This window comes from Pleurodeles waltl, chromosome 9 (genome assembly GCF_031143425.1).
Source record: "Pleurodeles waltl isolate 20211129_DDA chromosome 9, aPleWal1.hap1.20221129, whole genome shotgun sequence".
NCBI lineage: Eukaryota > Metazoa > Chordata > Amphibia > Caudata > Salamandridae > Pleurodeles > Pleurodeles waltl.
Window position 1 is genome coordinate 501,960,700 of NC_090448.1, and position 14,349 is coordinate 501,975,048.

Sequence of the window (14,349 nt, forward strand, 5' to 3'; positions counted from 1 at the left end):
AGTGCTGGTCTGTACAAGGATACTTGGTGTGACACTTAGGACAGAAACGGAAGGGGGTCCGGTCCATTAGTCTTGGACAACGGGTTTGGTCGGGCCGACCAGGCCTTGTCAAAGTGCGGAAGCCCCGAAGGGCCGCCGAAGCGGTCTTGATGTCGGTGCTGATACAATAAACTAAACCGGTGCCGAACGTAAACAATACCGACGATTTTTCGATTCTTTTCTAAGTTTCCCGATTCGAAATACGGAACGAGAAGGAACACGTCTGAACCCGATGGCGGAAAGAAAACAATCTAAGATGGAGTCGACGCCCATGCGCAATGGAGCCGAAAGGGAGGAGCCACTCGGTCCCGTGACTCGAAAAGACTTCTTCGAAGAAAAACAAGTTGTAACACTCCGAGCCCAACACTAGATGGCAGGAACAGTGCACAGCACGTGTATCTTCAGCTACACATGCCATCGAACATATATATATATTACACTGTGACACGTAAAGCATGGACAGCAGCAGTGCATTTTCCCCCCAAACCCCCCCACCAACACACAGGCACACAAAAACAGCACAGGTAGAACTGCAACTGCACACATACACACAAATAAAACAAATAGACCACCACATGGGCTTCACCAAGTTTCCCTTGCACAAACAGGTGTGCATTAGGCGTGTAGTTGTGCATGGATGCCTGTATGAGTGTTAGTGTTGGACCTGGCTTTTTGACAGGGTCATCCCCAAACTTTTTGCCTTCCTCCTTTTCTTTTTCTGACCTCAGTTTTGCTGTTTTTTAGACTCTGCGCACTTTACCACTGCTAACCAGTGCTAAAGTACATATGCTCTCTCCCTTAAAACATGGTAACCTTGAATCATACCTGATTGGACTATTAATTTACTTTTAAGTCCCTAGTAAGGTGCACTTTATGTGCATAGGGCTGGTAAATTAAATGCTACTAGTGGGCCAGCAGCACTGGTTGTGCCACCCACTTAAGTAGCCCCTTTTCCTTGTCTCAGGCCTGCCATTGCAAGGCCTGTGTGTGCAGTTTCACTGCCACCTCGACTTGGCATTTAAAAGTACTTGCCAAGGCTGGAACTCCCCTTTTTCTACATATAAGTCACCCTTAATGTGTACCCTAGGTAACCCCTAGAGCAGGGTGCTGTGTGGGCAAAAGGCAGGACATGTACCTGTGTAGTTATATGTCCTGGTAGTGTGAAACTCCTAAATTCGTTTTTACACTACTGTGAGGCCTGCTCCCTTCATAGGCTAACATTGGGGCTGCCCTCATACACTGTTGAAGTGGCAGCTGCTGATCTGAAAGGAGCAGGAAGGTCATATTTAGTATGGCCAGAATGGTAATACAAAATCTGCTGACTGGTGAAGTCGGATTTAATATTACTATGCTAGAAATGCCACTTTTAGAAAGTGAGCATTTATTTGCACTTAAATCTTTCTGTGCCTTACAATCCACATCTGGCTGGGCTTGGTTGACAGCTCCTTGTGCATTCACTCAGACCCACCCCAAACACAGGGTACTCAGCCTCACTTGCATACATCTGCATTTTGAATGGGTCTTCCTGGGCTGGGAGGGTGGAGGGCCTGCTCTCACACAAAGGACTGCCACACCCCCTACTGGGACCCTGGCAGACAGGATTGAACTGAAAGGGGACCTGGTGCACTTCTTAGCCACTCTTTGAAGTCTCCCCCACTTCAAAGGCACATTTGGGTATAAAACAGGGCCTCTGCCCTACCTCATCAGACACTTGCTGGAGAAGAAACCTGAACCAGAAACTACATCCTGCCAAGAAGAACTGCCTGGCTGCTCAAAGGACTCACCTGTCTGCTTTCTACAAAGGACTGCTGCCTTGCTGTTGGCCTGCTGCCTTGCTGAACTCTTGTCTGGCTGTGAAAGTGCTCTCCAAGGGCTTGGATAGAGCTTGCCTCCTGTTCCTTGAAGTCTCAGGACCAAAAAGACTTCCCTCTTTCGCCTGGACGCTCCGTGCACCGAAAATTTCGACGCACAGCTTGTTCCGCGGCGAGAAAAACGCCGCACACCGACGCTGAACGAAGCGACGCTCTTGGGACGACCGAAAATCCGACGCACGGCTTCGCAAGGACAACGCCGCCCGACCTCTAGAGGAGAAATCGACACGACGCCTGCCGTGGGATCATAATTTCGACGCACAGCCCCACAGAATGACGCGCAGCCGGAAAACAAGCAGGAAAATCCACGCACAGACCCGGGACATCTGGTAATCCCCGCGATTCACGAAAAGAGACTGTCCGCGCACCGGAAAACGACGCACGACTTCCCTGCGTGGAAAATAACGACGCAAGTCTGTGTGTGCTGAGAAGAAATCGACGCACACACCCTTTTTCCACGCACCTCTTCTTTTGTGGCCCTCTGAGGAGATTTTTCCATGCTACACCAGGTACTTGTGCTTGAAAGAGACTTTGTTTATATTCTAAAGACTTAAGACACTTTTCAGTGATATCTCTACAATTTCCCATTGCAACTTTATTCTTTTTGACCTACAATTATCCTGATAAATATTATATATTTTTCTAAACACTGTGTGGTGTATTTTTGTGGTGCTATATGGTGGGATTGTATGATTTATTGCACAAATACTTTACACATTGCCTTCTAAGTTAAGCCTGACTGCTCGTGCCAAGCTACCAGAGGGTGGGCACAGGATAATCTTGGATTGTGTGTGACTTACCCTGACTAGAGAGAGGGCTTTTGCTTGGACAGGGGGTAATCTGACTGCCAACCAAAAACCCCATTTCTAACAGTTAGGAAATGTGTGTATGGTTGAATCCCTCTTTGAATGTTGTTCTGTACTTCCATACACAAGCCTTTCTTAAAGGGTTAGGCTAATCTTTCAGTACAGAAGGACAGACTTTTATGGGCGGTAGATTTCCTGTAGGCTCAGCTTGCTTGACATGTAACTGACTTTGCCTCAGCCCAACCAATGTATCAGTGGTATGCCATTTGTCCCTGTCATCTGTCTGTGAAGTATGTGCCCAGCAAATTGGAGGCATTTAACCAGCTCTACTAGCTTGTCAGAGGTGCACAGGGCATGTGACTGAGTGTGTGTGCCTCACATGACTCACTGTCTCTGTCTATTGCTCTTTTAGAGAAGTGGCCAAGAGTGATTGACTCTTGCTCAGCCCTATCTGCCCACCAAGCTACACCGACCGACATATGACACCACCTCACCTGACCTTTAGGTGTGTCTAGCATGTGACTGATTCTACTCCACAACATATGTGAATGGCTTCATCCTAATCCTACCGATCAATTTAGAGGTGCAACGGCATGTAATGTTCCCTGTCCGTCCAACTGGCTTTTTAGAGACACAAGCCTGTCAAGAAATTCTGTCATTTCCCCGGAGCTTAGATTTCCTATTGTGGTTGTACAATGAAAAAGCTCCAATCATTACGAATGACAAGTACAATCAACCAATGCCTAATACAGGAGCTGATGAATGAAACCCCCCATGCCTAAAGGGATGGACCACGATGCTGATTAGTTTAGATGACTAGAACTATTTGAAAGAGTGAACACAGTCACTAGAGAGACCTAAAACGCCAAATGCATGCTAGAATTAATGCTTGCTGTTTTAATTTGTTGTCAACATTCGATTTTACAATTCTTGAATTTTATCTGTGGTTATCTGTCCCAGCCTGCGGTGAAACAGGAGGGAACCTGGGTAGCATGCTGTTCTGAGTAACAGCATTGGTACTGCAAAGTCGGAAGTAATGCAGGTGGCAGCAGGGCTTCTGAAGGTCTAGGATAATGGAGCTGGGAACACCCATGATGGGACTCTGTGAGTGCCCCCATCGGATTGACACCAGACTTCGCAGGAGAAACATCAATATGGAAGGGGTCTCTAACGAGCAGCTAGGGAAACTGGTGGCCCTGTATATGCTGCCTCTTATGAACTGGACTTGCTGAGAGACCCTTACAATAATGATTTGCAACTGGGCAACATAAAACTACAAACCTCATGTGTGTCAGTTACAACCATCAATGACTGAAAAATAGCACTTACAATAATCTAAGATTAAGCAGAGTAGACCATAATGGCATCTTTTTCTAGGTCACAGGCTCTATGAAATGCTGTCTCCAGCCATAATTCAAAAGGAAGAATGGAACTGTGGTGCAGTTGACCTCTCTTTAATTGCCAACATAGGAGAAAAAGCATGTTCCTGTAGTTTGGGACATTTGGCTCTCCCTAGTAGTACCAATTCCTCCACTCCTCTCAGCGCGAGGTATCAAAAACAATTGGTGTCTATTTGTAGCTTTATCAAGAACTGAATTGGTCCCCATTACAGAAAGCACAAACCTGTGATGAGTGGGTAGCATATCCTATGCTGTGGTAATTTTCAATTCAGTTAAGAGGTTCTAAGCAGGCTAATGCCCAGGTCTCATAGTCAAATATTTCATCCAAGAACATTTAATATTTGAGAGTTAATTTCTATGAGGAATCATTACTCATATAAAGGCATTTCTACACTAACAGCATAGCAAAATGACAGAGTCAATGACATATTCATTTTACCTTCTTCTCACGAAGAGGAGGAGTGGCAGCAACTGTAGAAAAGTGACTGTCGGAATCTATTTCATCCAATGTAGCAAAAGTATGTGTGTCCTGAAATGTAATTAACAATGTTAGAGAAAATAGAAAAAAGACCAAACTACTTTAAATACAGATAGGAAAATGTTATTTACGCTGTAACTATCAGTCTGTAGCTTGTAGTGCTGTGGAGTCACATGCTTTGCACAAACTTGCCATCTAGTGTTGGGCACAACGTTTTGGAACTGTTTTTTTGAGAAGTATAGGTTTTGGTTTCAAAATAACTCTAGAACCGTCCCGAAACCCACAGATCACCAGAAAAGGGATTACAAATCAGATTAACCCACCCCTGCTCACCCCCAGTAGGTAAGTAAGATAACTGGAGTAAAAAGGTGCAGAACAGTAGAGGTATACAGGTGCACTGTGAATAAAAATGTAAGTATGTAACATAAAAACTTTGGAAGCATGACCTTGCATTCAAGGAGCCTGGAGGGTGCATGTGAATCTACAGCACTACAAGATACCAACTGATAGTTACAGTTGCTGTAGGTCGCATGTTCTTCATGGTCTGTTAAGAAAGTGCACTCCGCCTAAAGCAGTGGCTGTCGAGCAAATAAAGAAGATGCTTGGAATAAACTTTTAAGTACCTCTTGACCAGCTTGTGCTTCTTGCTGGGCCAAAATGGCCACATAGGAATAACTGGTGAAAGCTTGTGGTGTCGACCATGTAGTGGGGTCCTGCAAATGGAACAGAGAGTTGCTTCGTTTGGTGAATGGATTTAAGGCCTGAATTTAGATCCTGGCAGAGGGGATTACTCCATCTCAAATGTGACGGACATCCCGTCTGTTGTATTATGATCATATTATATCCTATGGAGATCGTAATATGGCAGATGGGATATCATCCATGTTTGTGATGGAATATTCCCCCCACCAGGATCTAAATCATGCCCTTAGTCTGACCAATATAATACATTAGAATCCTTTTGACATCTAATCTGGGTAATATTCTTTCATCCACTGTGTCAAGGTATGGAAAAACATTGATAAATCAGTGGTTTCACTGGCATGAACTAGGCAGACCATCTTTGTAAGAAAGTAAGAATTTCACTTCAGGACAACTCAATCCTTGTGAACCTGGATAAAACGACCCTCTACTGTGAAAACTTGCAACTCACTTTGCCTGTGAATGAAAATGAGCACCTCCAAGGATGTTACCTTCCGAGAAAGATATTGCCTTTCACAAGAAATGAATGGCTGAAACAGAGTTACTATGAGTTCACTGAGGATGATATTGAAATCCCACATTGGAACTGATGTCACTGGAGGAATGGCTGGGATTTTGAATAAGGCTGTATGTCGACTTTTTTTAATGTAACCAGAAACTGCTGCACAATGAAGCCTAACGGATGTGTCTGCCAAGCCTGCATTTCGAAGGTTTAACAAATAGCATATTATGTTTTGAACCAACACTTTTAGGGGTTTTGTTAGTTTGTGTATTACAAGCTTGCATTATTTGCAAGTCTCGTGCAAAATGTGCATACACTCCATCGGTAACCCTAAATAGCCAAACTCTAAGACCTAAGTTGCCAAATCCCAAGGTTAATTTCCCTGAGAGTATGATGTAGTATTTGGCCCTGAAGTTGAGTTAAGAGGTATGCTCTGAAAGGAAACTAGTTGCATGGGTGGATAGACATTTCCAATGGCACTGAGTACTAAGGCTGCCTTGTCCACATCTGCATGATGTGAATGAATGTCATGGAAACCTGCCTGGGAGTCATGTTGTCTGTTCTCATTAGGACTGTCTTAAATCAAATAAGAGTATAAAATGCTCTGAGCGTCAACTGGACCATTGTTAGTTCTAAATAGTTGGTATGACTCCTTGGTTGTTCCTACTTCCAGGTACCCTGAACAGTAATGTCATTTAGAGGTGCAAGCCATCCTATAAGTATGGCCTCTGTGGCAATGCTCACCTGTGGCTGAGGATCCAGACACAGTCTGCCCAATAACAAGTTCTTGTTGTTCCATCATTTAAGACTTTTTTGAACTCTGGGTTCTATGAACACTAGACAACTGACCCATTACTTGTGACCACTGCCTTGACAGACACTTCTAAAGTGGACATGTTTGCAGCCAAGCTTGTGAATTATGGCGATCATGCTGAACACTTTTAAAATCAGTCTCACTGTTAAGAAAAACTATGAAAGAAAAATAGGAAGCAGCCTTTGGTATAAGCTTTGCGTGTCAGAGTTTATAAATGCCCATAAAGAAGCACTGAATTTGCTGAAGGCAGAGATAGGACTTTTTGGCAGTAACTGTAAATTGTAGCATTTGCAGGAATGACATGGCAACCTGAATGTGTGCTAGGCGGTGCTGATGGCTGCTGCTCTTTGTTAGCTAACTATCTAGATAGGGAAAGACATGAATGGATTTCGGCGAAGATGTGCTGAGACCACCGCCTTGAGGTTGTTCTGACCCCAAAGAAATTCGTGCTGTGGCCCACTTACCATAAATGTCAGCTAGCAGTGGTGTGCAGAATGAACAGAGAGGAGAGTAGACATTCTTAAGATTGAGTGTCACCATGTGATTTTCTATGCATAGTAGTGGAATGATGTCCTACAGGGTTGCCACCTTGGAATACTCCAACAGGATGTAGTGGTTTAGTAGCCCGAGGTTGAGGATAAGCTGCAAGCTAACCTCCTCCTTTGGATGAGGAAGTTCCAGGATTACACCCTGTGACCCAGGTTTAGGGGAAACCATTTCAATGGTACCTTTGCTGAGAAACACTTGTACTTCCTCTTGCACCAGCTGGGGCTACTGCCAGAGGATTACATGACGGTAAGATGGGATAGTTGGTTGTGTGTAACCCCGAGCAGTACCCTTTATGTACTATGGCCAGGACCCACTTATCTGAGGTCATTTCCTTCCCACTGGGGAAAATGTAACCCTATTCCTCGATAAAGGGTGTTGTATGATCTGGAGGATTGGTAGGGAATTCACTGCTTGGTGGCAGAGGAGCCCTTTCCAGTGCAGCCTCTACTGTATACTTGACCATTGCCCCAGAAATCTTCTTAGGTATAGGGATCCTGGACCCGTCTCTCCTGGAAAGGCTAATGCTGAACCCTGGAATGCTGCAGTGTTGTTGCAGCTTTTGCATTCCCTCCTGTCTGCTAGCATGAAGCCCAGGCCTGACGGGCTGCGTTTGGAGGGCTTCCATGGCTTCTGCAGCATCAGTATTTATTTTATCTCTTCCAACATTGTGTCCACCTGAAGTCAGAAGAGTTGTTCACCATTAAAGGACATGATGTTGGGCCTCTGCAATGAACTCAGAGAACTTCAGCCATGCACGCCTACAGGGGATGATGCTGGTTTTCACTTCCCTGGAGGCATTGTAAATTCAGCTGTGTTTAGAGTGCAGCAGATGTTGGCTTTCAAGATGATCTTTCTATCCTGCACTACCCCCCCTGCTGAGTTTGAGGTGTGTCTCAGGATGATGACTGACTACCTGCTCCGTCTCCTCCCAGTGGTATCTGTCACACCTTGGGAGGAGTTCAACAGAACTGGCTTTACACCACTGTGTTGCCACCCTCAGAGCAACATGCTTTCCAGCTGTGTCAATTTTGCAGTTTTGACGGAGGGCAGTGGATCTCCTGTACCTTATATGAATGCTCTTTTGCAAGCTATGTGGACAATAAATGAGTACAGAGGTATATGGCCCCTGACAGAGATAGTGTCATCAAGAGCCCGCTTGCATATTCGCTCCACTTTGGATGTGACCACCCGGACCTTAACTGTCTGTTTGAAATGATCTGCTGTGTACTTTATCACGCTCCTGAGCATCGGTAGGAAGTGTACACACCTTTCAGTCTTAAATAACACCTCTGGCTTGAAGGCAGAACATCTAAGCCAGGCATGACTCCTCAACAGTATCCTAGTGTTTATACTGCGAGAAGCTGTGTTTGCGGCATCTAGGGCACAACAGATAAAATTCTTGGAGATTACTTGTCCTTCTGTAACAATTTGCTGGCCTTGTTTGCAGTGTTCATCCAGGAGATTTTGGAGGAGCTCCTCCATTTCCTCTCAGTGAGCCCAATCATAACTTGATAACAAGGCCTGTGAATTGGCAATGCACCCCTTGTGGCCTGGCTGTTGGCTTTCTTTCTTGAGGAGTGGCCACTATAGAATCTGGTGGGACCCGAGACCTGACATATAGTGGATCAGAAGGAGCAGGTTTATACTTTTTATCCGCTCTAGGGGTGCTAATTCTAGAGCGGACTGGCTCCTTAAAGATATCATCTGCATGACAAATCATATCAGAGAGCATAGGAAGGAACTTGGTATCCCTACTTGCGGTAGTTAAGGTGTCAAAGAGAAAATCCTGTTCTAATGGATCCCTAAGGACCTGAATATTATGAAAGGCAGATGCCCTTGCTAAGACCTGCTGATAACTAGTAGAGTCCTCTGGCAGGGAATGGCTTACAGGGTACAAATCTGGGTCCGTATTTATCATGGGATGGAGGTCATATGAATCCCATGGGTCCTGGTCATGATGTCTTCCAGCCAAATCGTCCCCTTTATATAAAGGTGAGCCCTAAGGTCTCTGGCAGTAAGAGGCTGGAGAATGAGGAGGGGAAAGAGAAGCAAGAAGTGGAGGTGGTGCAGAAGGTGGTTCAGCAGGAGGAGGAGACAAAGGCTTAGGTGAAGTATTTATAGCCTTGTCCATAGAGGCCTTTTTTTGGAGGTGGAGAAGTGTGCAAAGCCTCTCGGAAGGATATATTCTTCTTGAAAGTGACAAGGGTGAAAGCAATAATACACCCTGTACATTCCTTGATATGGAGGCAGTGCTGTTTAGCATCCATATTTTCCAATATAGGCTCAATTGGAGATGGCATAATGGATGACTGACTTGAGTCGATGTGCTCCAAAGGAGTTGGCTCTCTTGTTTTCGGCACTGATGGTTTCAGTCGGTGACCCTTTGTTGATACTTAGCAGCTGCTGAGGCTGGTCGGCTCGGAGTCAAGGTGCTTGGTGCTGAAGGTTTGCTGGAAATAGCTCGGATGAAGGAACTAAGACCATCAGCTCAGCATTGTCTTTGGGCCCACCTGGAGGCAGGCCCGAAAACGGGCGTGATCGCCCCGAAAGGCATTCGGTCGGTACTTGGCCCGACGATTGGAAACAACAAACGCAAAGGTGGAATTTTGCGATCGAGAGAACAATAATGTAGAAAAGTTTAAACCTGGAGCAAGCCGAACATGGAGGGAAGATACACACGTCCGAACCAGACGGCGGACACAAAACAATCTAACAAGGGACTCGATGCCCATGTGCAGCATCACCGAGAAGGAGTTGTCACTTGATCCAGTGACTTGAAAATACTTCTTTGAGGAAAAACAACTTGCAACACTCTGGACCAAACACTAGATGGCAGGAGTATGCAGAGCATGTGTATCTACAGCTACAAATGCCATCGAACAAATATATATATTTATTTATTTATATATATATATATATTGAAAATGTCACTTACCCAGTGTACATCTGTTCGTGGCATTAGTCGCTGCAGATTCACATGTTGTGCATAGTCCGCCGTCTGGTGTTGGGTCGGAGTGTTACAAGTTGTTTTTGTTCGAAGAAGTCTTTTCGAGTCCCGAGACCGAGGGACTCCTCCTCCTTTGTTCCATTGCGCATGTGCGTCGACTCCATGTTAGATTGTTTTCCCCGCAGAGGGTGAGGTAGGAGTTGTGTATGTTAGTAATAGTGCCCATGCAATGGAATGAATAAGTATGTACCAACTAAGGTTTAAGTAATATATTTACAAATGTACAAATGTTGAAGATAACTTCCAAACGGCTACAGGCTCCTGGGGAGGCGGGTGGGCACATGTGAATCTGCAGCGACTAATGCCACGAACAGATGTACACTGGGTAAGTGACATTTTCAGTTCGGTGGCATGTGTAGCTGCAGATACACATGTTGTGCATAGACTAGTAAGCAGTTATCTCCCCAAAAGCGGTGGCTCAGCCTGTAGGAGTGGAAGTAGTCTGAAATAAAGTTCTTAGTACGGCTTGACCTACTGTGGCTTGTTGTGCGGATAGCACATCTACACAGTAGTGCTTAGTAAATGTGTGAGGCGTAGACCATGTGGCTGCCTTACATATCTCGTTCATTGGAATGTTTCCTAGGAAGGCCATGGTAGCGCCTTTCTTTCTGGTTGAATGTGCCCTTGGTGTAATGGGCAGTTCTCTCTTTGCTTTAAGGTAGCAGGTTTGGATGCACTTAACTATCCATCTGGCTATACCTTGTTTTGATATTGGGTTTCCTGTATGAGGTTTTTGAAATGCAATAAACAGTTGGTTTGTTTTCCTAATTTCTTTTGTTCTGTCAATGTAGTACATTAGTGCTCTTCTGATGTCTAATGTATGTAGTGCCCTTTCAGCTACTGAGTCTGGCTGTGGGAAGAACACTGGTAGTTTTACCGTTTGATTTAAGTGGAACGGTGAAATAACTTTTGGTAAACATTTTGGATTGGTTCTTAGGACTACCTTATTTTTGTGTATTTGAATAAAAGGTTCTTGTATAGTAAACGCCTGAATTTCACTTACTCTTCTTAAAGATGTGATGGCAATGAGAAATGCAACCTTCCACGTTAAGAATTGCATTTCGCAAGAGTGCATGGGTTCAAAAGGTGGGCCCATGAGTCTTGTTAAGACGATGTTGAGGTTCCATGAAGGAACAGGTGGTATTCTTGGTGGTATAATTCTTTTCAGGCCTTCCATAAACGCTTTAATGACAGGTATCCTAAATAGTGAAGTTGAATAGGTAATTTGCAGGTATGCAGATATTGCTGCGAGGTGTATCTTTATGGAAGAGAAGGCTAGATTTGATTTTTGTAAATGTAGCAAGTATCCCACTATATCCTTTGGAGATGCATGTAATGGTTTAACTTGATTATTATGGCAGTAGCAAACAAATCTTTTCCATTTGTATTGTATTGTATTGTAATCGTATTTATATAGCGCTTACTACCCCTGACGAGGCGTCGAAGCGCTTTTCGATGAGTAGCACGCTACTCTGGAACCCAACAAGAATTAGTGATGGATTAGTATCATTAAATAATGAGTACAGTTTTAGTATTATTATGAGTTAATTTGAGCCGCGGATATGAGAGTTTGTTAGTTAGATTGACTGGAGTAATGGAGGGGTGGAGGAGGAAAGAAATCCAGAAGTGTTAATTAGGAGTATATCCTTCATTTACTCAACCCAAAGGCTTGGGATGAGTAAAGGGGGGCGGAGAGGGAAGAGTATGTGGAAGGGTTAGGGAGAGCATAGTAGCAGGGTGAGATGAATGCAGGAGAATTTAGTAGGGTTGTGTGGGAGGTCACAGAGGTAGAGTGAGGTTTGGTGAGTTAGATGTGGAGGTGGAGGGAAGAGCTTAGACAGAGATATTTAGGAGATGAAAGTGGTAGAAGGGATTTGGGATGAGTCAGAGTGAGAATGGAGGATAGTTTGATAGAGACATGACATAAGAGTGATGAGTAGAAAAGTGTGATAAGATGAGAGCAGGAATTCATAGATATCTAGTATAACAACCCAAAGAACCAGGAGCCATGCAATGATCCACGAACATGCCAAGCACAGAAACAACATATACACATACATATATATATATATATATATATATATATATATATATATATATATATATATATATACACACACACACACACACACACGAATACACACACATGCACATACAATACATAATTAGAATCATGGGTAAAAAATACTTAGTCAGACAGGTTTAAAGAGTGTGTGTGTATTTTATTGTTATGACATAGTAGCAATACATATTTTCCAAAGAATCTATAAATAAATAGAAATATACATATAATCTGAAAAAAATATTTATCCACATAGGCATATGCAGTTCATAGTTGTTTGAAAAAGGTGGTTATGAAGGAAAGAGCCAACTCTTGAGTAGTTTTCTGAAGACAAGAAAGTTATCTGTGGCTCTTATAGTTGGGGGTAATGAATTCCATAGTTTGGCTGCTTGGACGGAGATGGATGTACCACCTATAGTCTTTTTCTTGTATGGTGGTGTTCTAAGGCGGGGTGCCAATCTTGAGCGGAGGGTTCTTTGTTGGATGTATTTGGTAAGTTTCTTTCTGATAAAAAGCAGTCCTGTTCCATGTATAGCTTTGTGGGTGATACAAAGCAGCTTGAAAGTGCATCTTCTGGCAACGGCAGGGGAGATGTGGGCTTGCTGCTTTATATGTAGTAGTAGCCTGGCTGCGGAATTCTGGATACGTTGTAGTTTTTTTCATAACAGATAGAGATGATCCATGGTAGAAGCTATTGGCATAATCCAGTTTGGATAGTACAAGCGAGATAGTAGCTTGCACCTTGTGTGGAAATCCGAGGTGGGGGAAGATGCGTCGTAAAGTCTTTAAGGTGATGAAGCTTGTGCGTGCTAATTTGTCTACTTGGGCATTCATAGTTAACTTGGAATCCATGGTGATTCCTAGGTTTTTAACTTCCTTGAATAATTGAGGAGGTGGTCCAAGATAGTCAGGCCAGACGCACAGAGGGTCATAATTGGGGTCTTCTAATTTAAGTAGTATCTGTGTGTCATCTGCATAGTTGTAGCATGTGAGATGGAAATCATTGATCAGTTCTGGTAAAGATATCATGTAGATGTTGAAAAGGTGTATTTTTATGGAAGAGAAGGCTAGATTTGACTTTTGTAAGTGTAGTAAGTATCCCACTACATCTTTTGGGGATGCGTGTAATGGATGAACTTGATTATTATGGCAGTAGCAAACAAACCTTTTCCATTTGCTTGCATAGCAGTGTCTAGTGGATGGTCTTCTAGCTTGTTTTATGACTTCCATACATTCTTGGGTGAGGTTTAAATGTCCGAATTCTAGGATCTCAGGAGCCAGATTGCTAGATTCAGCGATGCTGGGTTTGGATGCCTGATCTGTTGTTTGTGTTGTGTTAACAGATCTGGTCTGTTGGGCAACCTGACATGGGGTACTACTGACAGGTCTAGTAGTGTTGTGTACCAAGGTTGTCTTGCCCATGTTGGTGCTATTAGTATGTGTTTGAGTTTGTTTTGACTCAATTTGTTTACTAGATATGGAAGGAGAGGGAGAGGGGGAAAAGTGTACGCAAATATCCCTGACCAGTTCATCCATAGAGCATTGCCTTGAGACTGCCTGTGTGGGTACCTGGATGCGAAGTTTTGGCATTTTGCGTTCTCCTTTGTTGCAAATAGGTCTATTTGAGGTGTCCCCCAAATTTTGAAGTAAGTGTTTAGAATTTGGGGGTGAATCTCCCATTCGTGTACCTGTTGGTGATCTCGAGAGAGATTGTCTGCTAGTTGATTTTGGATCCCTGGAATAAATTGTGCTATTAGGCGAATGTGGTTGTGAATTGCCCATTGCCATATCTTTTGTGCCAGGAGGCACAGCTGTGTCGAGTGTGTTCCCCCCTGTTTGTTTAGATAATACATTGTTGTCATGTTGTCTGTTTTGACAAGAATGTATTTGTGGGTTATGATGGCTTGAAATGCTTTCAACGCTAGGAATACTGCTAACAATTTGAGGTGATTTATATGCAGCTTTGTTTGATGTACGTTCCATTGTCCTTGGATGCTGTGTTGATTGAGGTGTGCTCCCCACCCTGTCATGGAAGCATCTGTTGTTATCACGTATTGTGGCACTGGGTCTTGGAAAGGCCGCCCCTTGTTTAAATTTATACTGTTCCACCATAGAAGCG

General features: G+C 43.8%; 1 protein-coding gene across 9 annotated transcripts in view; it reads right to left on the reverse strand.

The window, feature by feature from the left end:
* The window catches only part of SYNE2 (spectrin repeat containing nuclear envelope protein 2), a 1,823,309-nt gene that overhangs the window by 26,269 nt on the left and 1,782,691 nt on the right, over positions 1-14,349 (reverse strand). For all 9 annotated transcript variants that reach the window (XM_069207355.1, XM_069207357.1, XM_069207362.1 and 6 more), the window contains one exon: positions 4,556-4,645. In XM_069207355.1, the coding sequence (XP_069063456.1) occupies positions 4,556-4,645 (90 nt within the window). The remainder of the gene's footprint in view (positions 1-4,555; positions 4,646-14,349) is intronic.